The sequence below is a fragment of the Coffea arabica genome, chromosome 9c (genome assembly GCF_036785885.1).
Source record: "Coffea arabica cultivar ET-39 chromosome 9c, Coffea Arabica ET-39 HiFi, whole genome shotgun sequence".
Lineage (NCBI taxonomy): Eukaryota > Viridiplantae > Streptophyta > Magnoliopsida > Gentianales > Rubiaceae > Coffea > Coffea arabica.
The window spans coordinates 4817636-4833888 of record NC_092326.1 but is presented as its reverse complement, the minus strand read 5'-3'; the positions used below and the strand labels follow the sequence as shown (position 1 = coordinate 4833888).

Here is a 16253-nt window from a genome sequence, read left to right as displayed (position 1 = left end):
TGTTCCGTTCCAAAAATTCCCGCTCAAATTAATGAGGCACGACTCTTCATCTGAAATTTTCAAATGAAATAGAATTTTGGTCTCCCTCCAAAAACATATCTTGTGAACATTCATTCACAATTCCAGAGTATCAGCAAAATAATATCCCTACCCCAAATTGGGAAGTTTCAGATGAGAGGTTTTTGGAGAAAGTGTATAGTGTTGCAGAAGTAACTGTTGCGGGACAAAAATTTTTCATGAAGGCTGCAACAAAACGGAAGTTGGTGAGATCTAAAGCAGGGATAGACTCAATCGAATTGGACTAAACCCCAAAGGTAAGAATATTGCAAACTCATTGCACTATTTGACTTGTTTTGCGACAGAAGAGGGATGAATTTACTTGCATGATTTTGTTTGTACAACTCGTTTAAGACAGTGTGACATGAATAATAAAATTGAAATTCTGGCGAAAACTCCTAAACAAGGAAATCATATAGGTAGCATAAATTAAATACATTGAGAGCCAACTTAAAGAACGTATGCACAGGGAACTTATGCATGCCAAGTGTTTGTAAATTTGACTCAATTGATGAATTAAAGTTCTCACCTTTTAAAATCTGGTTGCATAGTATACATATATCTTGGCTAAAAGAGGTTGAGTGGGGTGGCTTGCGTAGCAAAAACTATCAGGGTAGTTGATAAGTACATGTCTATCAAAATTTATAACCGCATGGCGAGAAATTTACATAACTTAGTTGTTTCTTTGAATTTGCAATTGGGTGTTGGTTCATCGGTAATGTTGTCTACATGGCACATAATATGATATTAAAATTGCTATACAGATTGTTAGTAATTATGTTGACTTCATCGCAGTGTGTATGTGTTGAAATGGGCCAAACGTGTACATAATTAATGACTTATGTGCAATCTTTTTGTTGATGAAATGAGTAAGTGCAATGGTTCACATTGTGATGACTGATGTACACGTGGTAATTGACAGAAAATGCAGTTGTTGATAGCAACAAGTTGACAGAGGATGGGATTCCTAAAACAGGAATGGGGTTTGATGCAGAAGATGAGGCTTATAAATTTTACAATACATATGGTTTTGTCATGAGCTTCAACATCCAAAAAGACTACTTGAACAAGGACTAGGATGGCTTGACAACATCAAGAAGGTACACTTGTTGTAAGGTATCCCATAATACTTGTGTATGCTTACATGGTCATAAATTTATAGAAGTTAGCTTATTGTTTAAATTTGCAATTAATTATTGGCCCTTACATACTATCACGTACATACACATAATGTGAAAATGAATTTGGGTTAATATCAGAAACCTCCCTTGAGGTTTCTTCTAATCACATCTAGCACCCCCCATGTTTTTGAAATCACACTTAGCACCCCTGGAATGACAACTTTGGTTTCTTGTCAGCCCCTCTATTTGAAAATGGTAGTAAAAAATGAATTGTAGGAGAGAGACTTTATTTTTGTTCCACTTTTATCCAAAACCCAAAATGATTAGTGAATTTTAGAAGATAAAAATAGAAATAAATAGGCATATGATATTAATTTAGAAGCTAAGGGTGTAAAAGTGTAATAAAAAGAATGTTATAACTAATTATCAGAGATTTTGGCGATATAGAGATGCATAACTAATTATGGACCTGGGGCCGGAACGGTTGCACTCCGGAAGCTTGTGTGCATTTTGCACACGGTGTAATATCATTTGTACACGTTGTAACACTAGAATAACAGTGAGTAATTATACTACCTTTAACAGCAGTAACCATCCCTGCCCCTTCTCCACTAATTACATAGTCCATGATACTACATTGGATCAGTCTAGTAACATGATACGTAAGCCTTATATTGCAATCCAATTCTGAACAAAAACACCATCTACAACTAGTTGTTTAGATGGTGAGGATTGCAATGCACAAAACTATACACAAGTAGTTCTAAGATTAGTCAAACAGCACCATAAGTGGCATGAAATATAAATCAGATGCACATTGCACCACTTATCAAAAAATTGTCCACAAAAGCTAACATTGCTTCAGTATTGCTGGGAGCTAAGAAGACTAGTACCTAAACTACTTCAGATACCACAAGCAAGGATTGCGGGGAACCTTTAGCACTCTCAAAACATCATAGAGAAACTGCTGGTTATAGTGTTAGAGGCCACTATTGCAGCAGTATTAATGCTAACAGAAGTTTCGGCTTGAGATCCACCATTTAGAGTAGCTTGAGCATTTGGTACAAAGGGAATTATACCTTGCTTGTTTACAGCAGCATTGGTTTTCATTGAAGAACTTCCTCTCTGCATCAGAAAAGAACAAATTTAAACTTTTTTGCTGCAAAACTTTAAATTACTCCAGTAGTGCACTAGTTCTGAATTTTGCAGCAGCAATGTATGACATTATAATGCTTACCCTCTTAGTAGAAGTGATTGTGCTAGCCTGCAAATTAACTTGCACATTGACAGCTGCATCTTGTTGGCGAAAACTTGGATTACTCCCCTGATTTGAAACAACCACTGGCACATTTCCTTGTACCTGATCCTAGATCACAGAAGACATGATAAACAAGTTAATAATATGTGCAACGTATATACTTTGGTACATGATCAGATGATCAGATTGAACTTAGTTACCCAAAGCACAGCCCCTGCCAATCCCGTGTTAGCTATGCCTCTACCAGACTTTCCTTTCCTTAGAGCACCCTGCAATGTAACAACTTCAAAATTGAGCATATAATTATCTAGCTCCCACAAGTTAGCAAATATTTTGTGATTATCAGGACAAATTTGATCCCTTTTACATGTATACATAGTCAAGTAACTAACACTTAACGTGATGTATATTTTTGTAAACTGATTGTACCTCATAAATCACCCTGTGTAAAGTACTCACAGATAAGCAAGAACTACTCATACAAGTAAAATTACATATCTACTATAGGGAGATGCACAAATTGATCAAAGGGCTAAATAACCATTCGAAATTTATGCGTGTACATGCACTACCTTTTATAGATATACACAGTCAAGTAACTAACATCTAACATAATGTACATTTTTGTAAACTGATCGTACATCATACATCACCCCTTGTAAAGTAGTCATAAATAAGCAAGGACTACTCATACAAGCAAAATTACACATCTACTATAGGGAGATGCATAAATTGATCAAAGGGCTAAATAACCATTCCAAATTATGCGTACCATTACACTACCTTTTATAGATATACATAATCAAGTAACTAAGATCTAACATAGTGTACATATTTGTAAACTGATTGTACCTCATAAATCACCCCGTGTAAGGTGTTTATAGGCAAATTGTGCGCCAAAACAATGGTATTTTTGTTATTTTCTGGTTTCCAATAATTTTTCTTATTCATTATTTTTTTCCAGCATTTTCCCGCTTAAAACTTTGCCTGGTGTTAGTGGTTTTTGGGTAATTTCTCACCTTTTGATTAGGACAACCTGTCACATCCTATTGCCAGGGGTACTAAGTGTGATTTCAAAAACATGGGGGGTACTAAATGTGATTAGAAGAAATCTCAGGGGAGGTTTCTGATATTAACCCAATGAATTTACTATATAGTTGTTCGCTGGTTATATAGAATCGATATAAGCGTACAAATTGGGATCTAATATGTTATACCCTGCATGCAATTGTTAATACATTATATCTTGTTCAATTTATTTTACAGCATACCAAGGATAAATACAGCTTCTTTTCACAAATTAATGGATATCAATCAAAGGTGGTAGAGCAAAGAAGTTAGATTGGATAATTAGATAGTTTTTTTTTTATTTTGCCAAACTCATAACACTCATTAGAATATATTTACACTTAGTTCTTAGTGCATTACGACATGTTCAATCTATTTTATAATGTACTAGGGGAAAAAAAGGTTAAATTGCTAATTTTAGATTTTGTTTATTGATATTGCTAATTTGCAGTTATTTGTCCACATGTATATCGCAACCACATGCATAGTGCAATGGTATGCATACATTTGGAATGATTATTGGTGCTTTAATCCACCTGTGCATCTCTTTGCAGGCTACAGTGGGTGTGTAATTATATTTGTATGACTAATACTAATTTGTCTATAAGCAAATTACATGGGATGATCTATTAGTACAATCAGTTTACAAAAATGTACATCATATTAGATGTTAGTTACTTGACTGTGTATATCTATGAAAGGTAGTGCAATGGTATGCATAACTTTGGAATGGTTATTAGCCATTTGATCAACTTGTGCATCTCTCTACAATTGATGCATAATTTTACTTGTATGAGTAATACTAGTTTGTCTGTGAGTATCTTACACGGGGTGATCTATGAGGTACAATCAGTTTATAAAAATGTACATCATGTTAGGTGTTTGTTACTTGACTATGTATATCTGTAATAGTGAGATTAGATATAGTGCAATAAAAAGTAGCCACCTGAGTTGGAATGTAATTTAGAAACTTTGGTATAATGCTATTAGTATTTTTTTGTGAAGTGTACACGTTGTTAGTAGGTACGGAGTAGTGCTATATGTTATGTATGCTTACATAGTCATAAATTTATAAAAAGTTAGTCTATTATTTAAATTTGTAATTGGTTGTTAACTCTTACACATTGTCACGTACATATACATAATGTAAGAATGAATTTACCATATAATTGTTTGCTGGTTACATAGAGTTCATATAAGCATACAAATTGGGGTTTGATTAGCTATACCGTGTATGTAATTGTTAACACATTATATCTTTTTCTCCTTATTTTGTAGCATGTGAAGGGCAAAGATAGCTTCTTTGACAAATCAATGGATTTCAATCAATGCTGGTGGAGCAAAGAAATTATATTGGATAATTAGATAGTTTCATTATGCTAGACTCATAACACTCACTAGAATGTACTTACATTTAGTTCTTAATGCATTATCACATGTTCAATCTATTTTACAATGTACTAGAGGAAAAAAAGTTAAATTGCTAATTTTAGATTCTATTTATCAGTATTGTACATCTAGTTAGTATTTAAGTAGTATTTGTTGTTAATTTTTTTTATTGTTAGCTCGATTTGTTTTACAATATATCCAAAGTAGTAACTTCGATTCTATGAATTGGTAAAAAAAAAATTTTTATTGCTAATTAGTAACATCCCGATGTTGTACCCCATGTTAGTATTTATTGACTTTTTGTTGCTATCATCTTACAAACGGTTTAGTCCATTTTATGATATGTTTTAGGAAATAAAAATTTTTGTTTTACAAATTGGTGAAAACTAGTTACATTTAGTTATTTATAAGTTACATACATGTTGATTAAACACAAATTTAACTAGTCATATACCACTATTATGGAAATAGTAGCTTTAGGTAAAATTTTAGTTGTCAATATATTATAATCTCAAAAAGTAGTAATTGCCCATCAGTAAATTTGTTACACTCAATCATAGTGTCACTCGTTTCTGTTTTTATCAAACCCCAAACTAAAAACCTTAAAAACGTGGTTGGAATATCAATTTTGGCATACTTCTATCATTTAATTGATCTTTGAACAAATATCCTTAAGTTTATTAACTGTGATGCATATAAAAATAAACCAAATGAATACTCTAGTTATAACATTATGGACAACAATTCTAATGGATATATACAATGCTTCAAACAAATCTACAAATTGAACAAAAATCTACGATGATTACAATGATATCTACAAGGATTCTTACCTATCACTACATAACATTTTGTATAAATCGAAATTGAAAATTTACAAATATTGTGCTAACAAAAATCTATAAAAATAAATTAAAAGAGTTATACAATGCTGTTAACTGAGTTTCACTTGCTCCATTTCTTCTTCTCAAGTTGATTTCTTCTTTTTCTTTCTAATTATAAATGGTGGGATTGGTTCTGCAAGGTCAATAGTTCCCACTTTTTATATTTTTTCCTTTTCATTTGGATTCTTTTTTATCCTTTTCCGTGCCATCTTGCCACTACTCATGCAAATTGTAAAGGCAATTTACTTTGTTCAATACATATCAGTTTGACTATTAGTGATAGATGACTAATTAAATTTTTATTCAATCAGCGTGTATGTAACTTATAAGTAACTAAGGGTCCGTTTGGTTGGATCAAAATGGAAAATATTTTCCTAGGGACAAGGGAAAATATTTTCCATTGAAGTCATTTTCCTGAAAAATCACTTCTTTCTCCATAATTTTCCAGTGTTTGGTTATTAAGTGAAAATATTTTCCAAATTCCTTTTTTCATAATTTTCCAATGTTTGGTTTATCAATGAAAATATTTTCTAATATGTTTGTTGATATGTTGCAAATATTTTTCTACTCTTAAAACTTTCATTTCGTTAGAAGTTAATTTTAGTTTCTATCCATTATAATCATATTATCATTTCTATAAAATATTTATTCATATTACACCATGAATTCTTAAATGGAATTATTAATGATACTAATGAATTGGTTGGGAAAGAAGAGTTAAAAACCAAACAAAAACCTAGCTGAACACTATTCTTTATTGGTATAGTATCATGTCATTATGTTGTTCCTTTGAAAAGGGAGAAGAACCTAAATGCAGAGAATCCTATATTGGAATATAAACCAAGATTTCAGCTCCAGAATCAAAAATCTTATTCATGGTACAGAGTTAGAACCATTGGTACATACAAGCACCCTAATCAAGCCTAGAGTGATTCAAATCCCTGCTTTAAATGTTGTTGGCCTCAGTTGGATCAAAAATCTGGAACAATTCAATACATACAAAGGCAAATATAAGCCAAAATATAAAATATTGCTCAACAAAAAGGAAAATCACATCTCCAAATGGAAAATGGTCCCAAAAATATCAGTTGCCTAGGTAGTAAATCATGGATACAAAAGGAAACATCTATACAACACGTCACCAATGTTCATGTGAACGTTTTACAGGAAAAAATTTAGTGACCAGAGCTTTGAACAAATCCAGTTGGCCTGCACCTACAAATTCCCAAGGCCAAGGCAAGTGGCAAGGTACTCAGTCAGCCCTCCTTTTTTCCACTTGTAGATCACCTCCAAGGTGATGCTGAAACACAACAGGAAAAATAAATATCTTAATACGTGATAGGATCTAGTTCTTTCTTAACTAACTGATGCTTTCTTTTTATTTTAACCTACCACATGCGTTGATAACTTAGCAATGACACAATGGACATTGTGAATAGCCAGTAAATAAACCCTCAACAAGGATTTATAATGACTTACCTTACTATCTATGTGACATACATATGGGCATGTTGGACAAAAGAATCTGGCAGGGCGGTCCATATGCGGCAATTCATATTGCAATAACATCCCACAAGTCCGGCAAAATTCCATTGCAGTCTCTTTTAGGATAATCCACTATTTATGTATGTCTCTACAAAATTAAAACAAGGGGAAAAATGCATCAGAGTAACATAATATTAGCACACAAACTTAATCTTCACTTGATTGTTTCATTCACAATTTAAAATAAATAAGTAATACATATGCAAGATGCGCAAAAATGAAGCACTAACACAGTGGCCATAAAGAAAGGAAAATAGAAGTATCTAGATGATTAGAAAAGAAAACAAACTCTTTGATTTGACTCAAAATGATGAGCATTTCATTCCTTTCTATTGTTTACCTTTCGACACACACGCTCTCTCCTTTCTCTTCTTTCTTCTCCCTAATCCCAGAAGAGTATATGCGCAACTGAATGAATATTTAAGATACTAGAGAACCTCACCTTGCGAACGTCTTAACAACTTAACCTTTACCCCAATCCCAAAACATAAATCCTAAAATTTAAATTCTCTAGACAAGAAATCCCAACATTCAGTATTCATATCGCTCAGAGAAATCAATAACAGCCATATACATTTAACAACAAATTTCTCAATAGAAAGACAAAATCAAACTCTAAGGACACCAATTGATTGATAATTTACAAAAAAACTACTGAAGTTTCTTAATCTATCAATCAATTGATACAAAAACAATCATGCAAGCTCAAGCCCTTACCTCAATAAGAATCGTCAGAAAATGGGAGTGGAGCAATAAATTTTACCAGAATTCCTAGAGCTTCATATAATTATAGAAAAAGAAAACTAAAAACTAAAGATAAAAGAAACATCTTTAAAAAAAATCCAAATTCCTCTGTGAAACTAGTGCCACAATTCTCAAGAATTATAGTAATAAAATTAAAAAAAATCGATAGAATCCTAGATTGGAACAACCGATTTTATCAGATTTTTTTGGAAAAAATAAAAAGATATTCAAGACAAAGCCCTAAATAAGAATCTCACCCAAGGCACCTTGCCAGAGTTGGAGATGGCTGCCATCAGAAATGATCATATTGTTGGTGATTTCTGAGTCTCTCCAATCTTCATTGCCCACTCTCTGTATCTTTAGCCGCAAAGTCTTTGTTTGTTTTTGTTAGAATGTGGGTAGGGAGCTCTATTGTGAAGTGCAAGAGCCGCTCGTTTTAATGAAGGAAAATAACTTCAGTAAGTCAAAAGATGAAGTTATTTTCCACCAAGTGAAGTAAAATATATTCCCCGCATAAATCTTTTTCCAAGATAAAATGATTACCAAACACAAGAAAATTTGGAAAACATTTTCAGGAAAACATTTTACATTCAAACAAACACACCCCAAATGTAACTAATTTTCACCAATTTGTGAAATAAAAATCTTTATTTCCTTAAACATATCGTAAAATAGGCTAAACATACCTAATGTCTTTGCTTCACCAGTATTGATTGATATCCATTAATTTGTCAAAAGACGCTATCTTTGCCCATGACATGCTGCAAAATAAGGTGAATACGATATAATGTGTTAACAATTATATACAGAGTATAGCTAATCAAACCCCAATTTGTATGCCTATATGAACTCTATGTAACCAATTAACAACTATATATTAAATTCATTCTTACATTATGTGTATGCATGTGACAGTGTGTAAGGGCTAACAACCAATTACAAATTTAAACGATGGACTAACTTCTGTAAATTTATGACCATGTAAGCGTACATAACATATAGCACTACTCCATATCCACTAACAACGTGTACCCTCAACAGAGAAATTTTAATATCAACTATACCAAAGTTTGTATAATACATTCCAACTCATGTAATTACTTTTTTCTGCGTTATATCTAATCTCTCTTTTATATATATATATATAGTCAAGTAACTAACACCTAACATGATGTACATTTTTGTAAACTGATTGTATCTCGTAGATCACCTTGTGTAAGATACTCACAGACAAACAAAGACTATTCATACAAGTAAAATTACACATCTACTATAGGAAGATGTACAAATTGATCAAATGGCTAAATAACTGCTTCAAATTTATGTATACAATTGCACTACCTTTTATAGATATACGCATTGAAGTAACTAACATCTAACATAATGTACATTTTTGTAAACTGATTGTACCTCATAGATCACCCTGTGTAAGGTGTTTATAAGCAAATTAGTATTATTCACCTAGATAAAATTACACGCGCACTGCAGCCTGCAAGGAGATGCACAAGTGGGTCAAAACATCAATAACCATTCCAAATGTATGCATACCATTGCACTATGCATATTGCTGTGATGACTAATTGCAATATGCATGTGAACAAATAACTGTATATTTAACAATTTCTATGCATCGTATTGATGAATAACATATTGTACATTCTGATAAATATAGTGTACATCACACACCTTATCTAGGCTAATAACCATTTCAAAGTTATAGATACCATTGCAGTACCTTTCACAGATATACACAGTCAAATAACTAATACCTAACATGATGTACATTTTTATAAACTGATTGTACCTTTTAGATTACCCAGTATAAGGTACTTATAGGCAAATTAGTATTACTCATACAAGTAATATTACACATCTACTGCAGCTTGTAAGGAGATGCCTAAGTTGGTCGAAACACCAATAACATTTCCAAAGGTATGCATACCATTGTACTATCTTTTATAGATATACACATTTAAATAACTAATACCTAAGATGATGTACATTTTCGTAAACTAATTGTATTTATACATCACACTGTATAAAGTGTTTACAGACAAATCAGTACTACTCATACAAGTAAAAAAATTTACTAAAAGTCAGTACAAGTTGTGGCTGCAACGGCTAATTGCAATATGCATGTGGACAACTAACCGCATATTCAAAAATTTGTACACATTGTATTTGGTCGGTTACATGGTGTACATTATTTCAATCAGATTGTACATTCACTAAGTATGTATGTACTGGCCATTCATTGAAGTAAACTATCTATCTAATTTAATGCACTCTCATAAGCACTAATTGTCAATTTCATAGACAATTGGAACAAATAACCATCTAATAAAAACATCTGATATAAATGTTATTAATGACTAACATGCTATACGTTCCAATAAATATGGTGTACATCACATACGTTGTCTAGGCAAAATCTTACAAGTTATCAAAATTTTTGCCATACTTTAAAAGCAATTACAAGTAGTAAAATTTATACCGTGCAACAAGTTACACCATACTTTAAAAGCAATTACGAGTAGGCAAATATCATTGTAATCATGTTATGGGATACCTTGCAACAAGTGTACCTTCTTGATGTTGTCAAGCCATCCTAATCCTTGTTTAGTTAGACTTTTCAGATGCTGAAATCTATGACAAAATCATATATGTGAGTGATGGTCACATAGTGTCACAATTGTGCACAATAGGTTTCCGATAATATACATGTTGTTAGATGACAGTTACGGTTTATAGTCATAAATGTACGCATTGTGAGTCAGGCATTGCAGTGTTGTACTCCCTATTTCATTAGTGTAACTCGCTTTACTTAACTTTTATCTTTGTCTACTGTGATGTAAGCGTCCATACACGGTCGGTAATACAGTTTAAACTATACGGTGTCACTGCTATTCTGCAACAAGAATAAAAAAAAAAAAGCAAGTAACAATTACCTTCACACTCTCCCTGTTATTTTATATACCTATAAATATTCTAAGTCATTTAATTCATCTATTGAGTCAAATTTACAAACACTTGGCATGCATAAGTTCCCTGTGCATACGTTCTTTAAGTTGGCTCTCAATGTATCTAATTTATGCTACCCATATGATTTCCTTGTTTAGGAGTTTTCGCCAGAATTTCAATTTCATTATTCATGTCACACTGTCTTAAACGAGTTGTACAAACAAAATCATGCAAGTAAATTCATCCCTCTTCTGTCGCAAAACAAGCCAAATAGTGCAATGAGTTTGCAATATTCTTACCTTTGGGGTTTAGTCCAATTCGATTGAGTCTATCCCTGCTTTAGATCTCACCAACTTCCGTCTTGTTGCAGCCTTCATGAAAAATTTTTGTCCCGCAACAGTTACTTCTGCAACACTATACACTTTCTCCAAAAACCTCTCATCTGAAACTTCCCAATTTGGGGGTAGGGATATTATTTTGCTGATACTCTGGAATTGTGAATGAATGTTCACAAGATATGGTTTTGGAGGGAGACCAAAATTTTATTTCATTTGAAGAGTTCAGATGAAGAGTCGTGCCTCATTAATTTGAGCGGGAATTTTTGGAACGGACAGCTGAGGTATTTTAACGGAGCCCGTTAGCCCCTCAGATGTTTTTTTATTTCTTTTCCTACTCACTCACTAAAACAACGTCGTTTTCCTTTGCTGTTGCTCCCATTATACGTGGCCTATTACAATCCTCTCAATTTTTTTTGTGAGAGGACCGCTCAGGGACGGTCCCTGCCCCGTATCCATTGAATCAGCCATTTGCAGATGGGTCATTCGATTTAATTTGGTGTATTGAATGTGCAGATCACATAAGCGACAAAACAAAGGTTATTGTTCTTCTTCTATCCTTTACAATTACTATTTCTCTGAGGACCGTCCCTGCCCCGTATCCATTGAATCAGCCATTTGCAGATGGGTCATTCGATTTAATTTGGTGTATTGAATGTGCAGATCACATAAGCGACAAAACAAAGGTTATTGTTCTTCTTCTATCCTTTACAATTACTAGTTCTCTTTATTATTTTTTTGTTATTATCAATCTCTAAAAAAGACTATCTATCCTACTTGTTGAACGTAGGTACCACATATATGTAATAATATAAAATTCTGCTGATGCTATTTTCTTCTTGATGAAGTTTGTTCATGAGTTGAATCGGGTGGCTGCCCCTGGTGCTACTATCATTTTACTCACTTGGTGTCATAGGGATCTTTCGCCCCTTGAAAACGATTTGCATCCAGATGAGAAAAAGTTACTGACCCAAGCGGTGAGCAGAAATCGTGCTAAGTGGATTTCTGCTGCTGATTATATGAATTTATTTAAGTCCTGCTCTTTTCAGGTATTCAATTGCGGTTCCTTTTTGCTACTTATTTATTCGATCAGTATCATTATTTTTCTTCATCACAAAGTTTTCCTTTTCCCGATTATCTAAGCCTCCTGTTGTTAATTAGGAGATCAAGTATGCAGACTGGTCTCCACACGTTGCTCCACATTATGCAGAAATGAGGAAGATAACGTTGTCATGGAAGGGAATCATGTCGTATGTTAGACATGCTGGTAAGCATTGTGTATTTCACTCGCCTATATGGCCGATTCATTACCATTATCTACCTTGTAATTGTATGCTATAATTCTTAACCATTTCTCCATCTTTTCTCAATTTCAATTAATAGGATGGAGGCAAATGGGCATCAAGTTTCTGATGATGCCGTCAGTGTTCGACACATTCAAAAATGGTCTGCTTAAGTATTGCATTCTTACGTGCCAGAAGCCTCAGTAGTTCAGTTCCAGTGATGTTTAATGTCCATGCATAAATATCACTCCACAGTCGATAGTTCCTTGTTTTTCTTTCTCAAAAGCTAATTTGTACTTGTATTGTTCCTCAAAACGTGAGAATCTTTTTTATTTTGAGATTTACCATTAGAATTTTCCTTTTTTTTTCTTTGGAAGATCTACTATATTGTGCAAATGCGTTGCACAGGACTACAGGTAATTTGGAGTTTCGAACAAACTTCACCCATAATTTGTAAGTACTTTTAAGCTCTGGAGGGTAAGAGGAGCCCTATTTATCATCCTCTTTAAGGACAAAAGAAAGAACTTTAAAAAAAAAAAAAAATCTGGTCATTGGTCAAAAAGTTTAAAATGAAAAAAAAAAAAGAAAAACTAATAGTTGGTCTAGCATCTAGTTTGTTCAAAAATACTTGATTAAACGCATTCGCTGTATACGTGTCCTTAGACCTTCCGGTGAATACTTGGATGCAGTCAAAAGAATAAAAATTTACTATTTCTTCTTTTTTTGGGGGGGGGGGGGGGGAGTGGGGCTGGGACCACAAGTGAGCGCTTTGACTCAACTTGTAATACATGTTATACTGAGAACTAGCAGACTTGGTCAGTTGGCCCACCTAATATTGAAATAAAAAGAAAAAGTTCCATTCGAGTTGTCAAAGCTGAGGTGTAACTTTTAGTTGCAAATTAATCCAAGTTTTTTTACTTTTCTTTTGACAAGTCTCTTAGTGCCTGAAGCAAGTATAACTTTGAATTTGGTCCGGTTTAGACCAGCTCAGAAATTCGGTCCGGTTTAGATTGTAATTTTTGGGAAGTTTAATAGAAAAATATAATCGTATGATGGTTAACGAGTGGATAAAAGAATTGAGGGTTTCCTAATTGATGAAGGATAGAGTTTTTCTTATGCAGTGGCTGCACCTCTTGATCACATGATTCTGGTTATCAATCTCTTCGATTTGGATTCCAATCTTATTCAAATATTTTTTATTCTTTCAGATTATGTCTTTCTTGTGCACTTCAATCTCTGCAATTTAATAATTGTTTCTTAAATTGGATTATGATTCTTTTAGATTATGTTTTTCTTGGGCATTTCAACCTTTGCAATTTAAAAATTGTTTCTCAGATTGGATTTCTGGAGAGGCCCCCTGATCTAGACTCAAGGCCTGACAAGCTGTATTTCTACTCGGTTTTATGTATATAGTAATTTCATATTTTATTACACCATTGTTTCTTGGATTGGATTTTGATTCTTTTAGATTATGTCTTTCTCGTGTATTTCAATCTTTGCAATTTAATAATTGTTTCTTAGATTGGATTTACATATTTACTTCGGGAGAGGCCCCTTGATCTGGATTTGAGACCTGACAAGTTGTATTTCTACTCGATTTTGCGTATTTAGTAATTTCATATTTTATTACACCACTTTTTTAAGTCAATTACATCATATTTCAACTTTTGTCACACTATTTTCCAACTCAATTACATTAAAAGGCAAACTTGTGAGACCCCATCAGCCCCTAATCCTATTAATATTACACATGCAGATTATATTATAATAAAAGAAAATTGCCAAATTGGTCTCTTAAATTTTCGGTAAAACTTTTTTTAGTCCATCAAATATAAAAAAGAAAAGCGTGCTTGTAGTCCGCCAGCCTTTCTTAGGTACCCACAATTTAAATAGCAAAATGTAAACACAATTTATTTTCTTCCAAAAAAAGCACATGACAGTCAAATGACCACCACCTGAATAGGGAATCCTAATTATTATCCATCAAATTCATAATCGAAGAAAGAGTAAACTACAGGTGACCTTTACACTTGTATCATGGATCTGGTAGATATAATTAAGGTTCCTTTCCTAGAGGAGTGGTTATGTGATTGTCATGAATTTTTTTTAAGAGAAACAAATTGTGTTTCAATTTTGCCATTGAAATTGTGGGAACCAGAGAGATGGTGCACTTTTTGGCTTAAAAATTGATCGAAAGTGAGTTTTGAGACTAAAGGGGCACATTTTTTATAATTAATTTGATGTTTATATCAAAACCATTCAAATTTACACGAAATGTATTAAAAATTATACAAACTGATTTGAACTAGATAGAATTTAACTTGCTGTATAAGCCAATTTATTATACACAATAATGGTTTCTGGATATCGATTCATACATTTCTTCTGAGCTTTGATTTGCATCTTATGTGACGGATACACCGAATTGACTTCATAATTCGTACCGACAGATAATCAATAATGCAACCGGGTGATTCATGAGTCGATAAAGAATTCAGTGCTCTTAAGTGGCTGTTGCACCTCTTGATCACATGATTCTAGCTGTCAATCTCTTGGATTTGGGCTCCAATTTTTTTGCAATAGTTTTGATTATTTCAGATTATGTCTTTCTTGTGCCTTTCAATTTTTACAATTTAATAATTGTTTCTTAGATTAATAACTGTCTTTTTGATGCCATTGTGCTGAAAAAGAGGTACAAATAAAGACATTTTTAAGAGTAAATCATAGCTGAGGACAAAATTTTACTTCCTCAAGTACCAATTCAAATAAAACATTCAAATTTACCTAGTAGATGTATGCTTTCAAACAAAAAAACTGTATACCTTTAACGCAAAAAAAAAAAAAAAAAAAAAACACGTGCAACTGCCTCGCTGAGGCTTTTGATCATTAGTAAGGCTCCAAAAGACCTAACTTAGATCAGTGTGTTTGGGGAGTAGATTATTTGAAATAATTTTTTAGGACAAAATACTTTAATACTTTTTGGATGTGATGTATGTAAGATAAAATGGAGATTGAAAAATATGTCGATGATGTAAGTAAATAAAATTTGGCAAATAATTTACTATCCAAACAAATATTAATTTGATGAAACCAATGGAATTTATGCGGTCTTAATTTGGCCGGGTCACGTGAAATCACTTCATTTTCAATTTCGACTATATATTTAGTGAGACTAATAGTCGGTTTAGATTGTAATTTTTAAAAGTTATTATAGAAAAATATACTAATAGTATATTTTTAAAGATGTATATTATAATTTTTGAGAGTTTTTATATAAAAAACATATTACACTACTTTTCTTAAAATATGGTGTATGTAAAGTAAAAATGTAATTAGAATATATAATAAAAAAAAATTCTCACGAAAATTTACAAAAGTTTTTGGCAAAAAATGCAATCCAAACAAGGCCTAGATATGGTGAGCTAGCGTTGGATGCGTCGACACTGGAACTCTATGATTGTCCGTCTACTTACTTTTATAATTAAGGTTTTCTGCTAAAAACAAAATAATGTCTTAGCTGCAACGTTGGTTTCTTGAGATTGATTCCGCAGCAACCACATATTTCTTCTGAGCTCTAAGTTGGCTCGCATGTGGTGGGTACTGTTTCC

General features: G+C 32.9%; 1 protein-coding gene and 2 long non-coding RNA genes across 4 annotated transcripts; 2 read left to right on the top strand and 1 right to left on the bottom strand.

The window, feature by feature from the left end:
• The first annotated feature begins 22 nt into the window (after window positions 1-22).
• On the top strand, window positions 23-4978 carry LOC140014043 (uncharacterized). 2 transcript variants are annotated; one of them, XR_011820919.1, is made up of 3 exons: window positions 23-314; window positions 980-1157; window positions 4783-4978. It is a non-coding gene; the product is annotated as an uncharacterized lncRNA (long non-coding RNA). The 2 variants fall into 2 exon arrangements; XR_011820920.1 differs by having other exon boundaries at window positions 980-1173.
• A 1645-nt stretch (window positions 4979-6623) lies between these two features.
• On the bottom strand, window positions 6624-7378 carry LOC140014443 (uncharacterized). Its single transcript, XR_011821204.1, has 2 exons — window positions 7257-7378; window positions 6624-7077 (listed from the first exon to the last, which is right to left on the bottom strand). It is a non-coding gene; the product is annotated as an uncharacterized lncRNA (long non-coding RNA).
• Window positions 7379-11802: 4424 nt separating this feature from the next.
• LOC140014003 (gamma-tocopherol methyltransferase, chloroplastic-like) lies at window positions 11803-13001 on the top strand. The gene is made up of 5 exons (XM_072064270.1): window positions 11803-11901; window positions 12026-12048; window positions 12211-12411; window positions 12524-12629; window positions 12746-13001. Exons 1-5 carry the CDS (start codon window positions 11871-11873, stop codon window positions 12850-12852), a joined length of 468 nt encoding a protein of 155 aa, XP_071920371.1. The 5' UTR covers window positions 11803-11870; the 3' UTR covers window positions 12853-13001.
• The last annotated feature ends 3252 nt before the right edge of the window (window positions 13002-16253 follow it).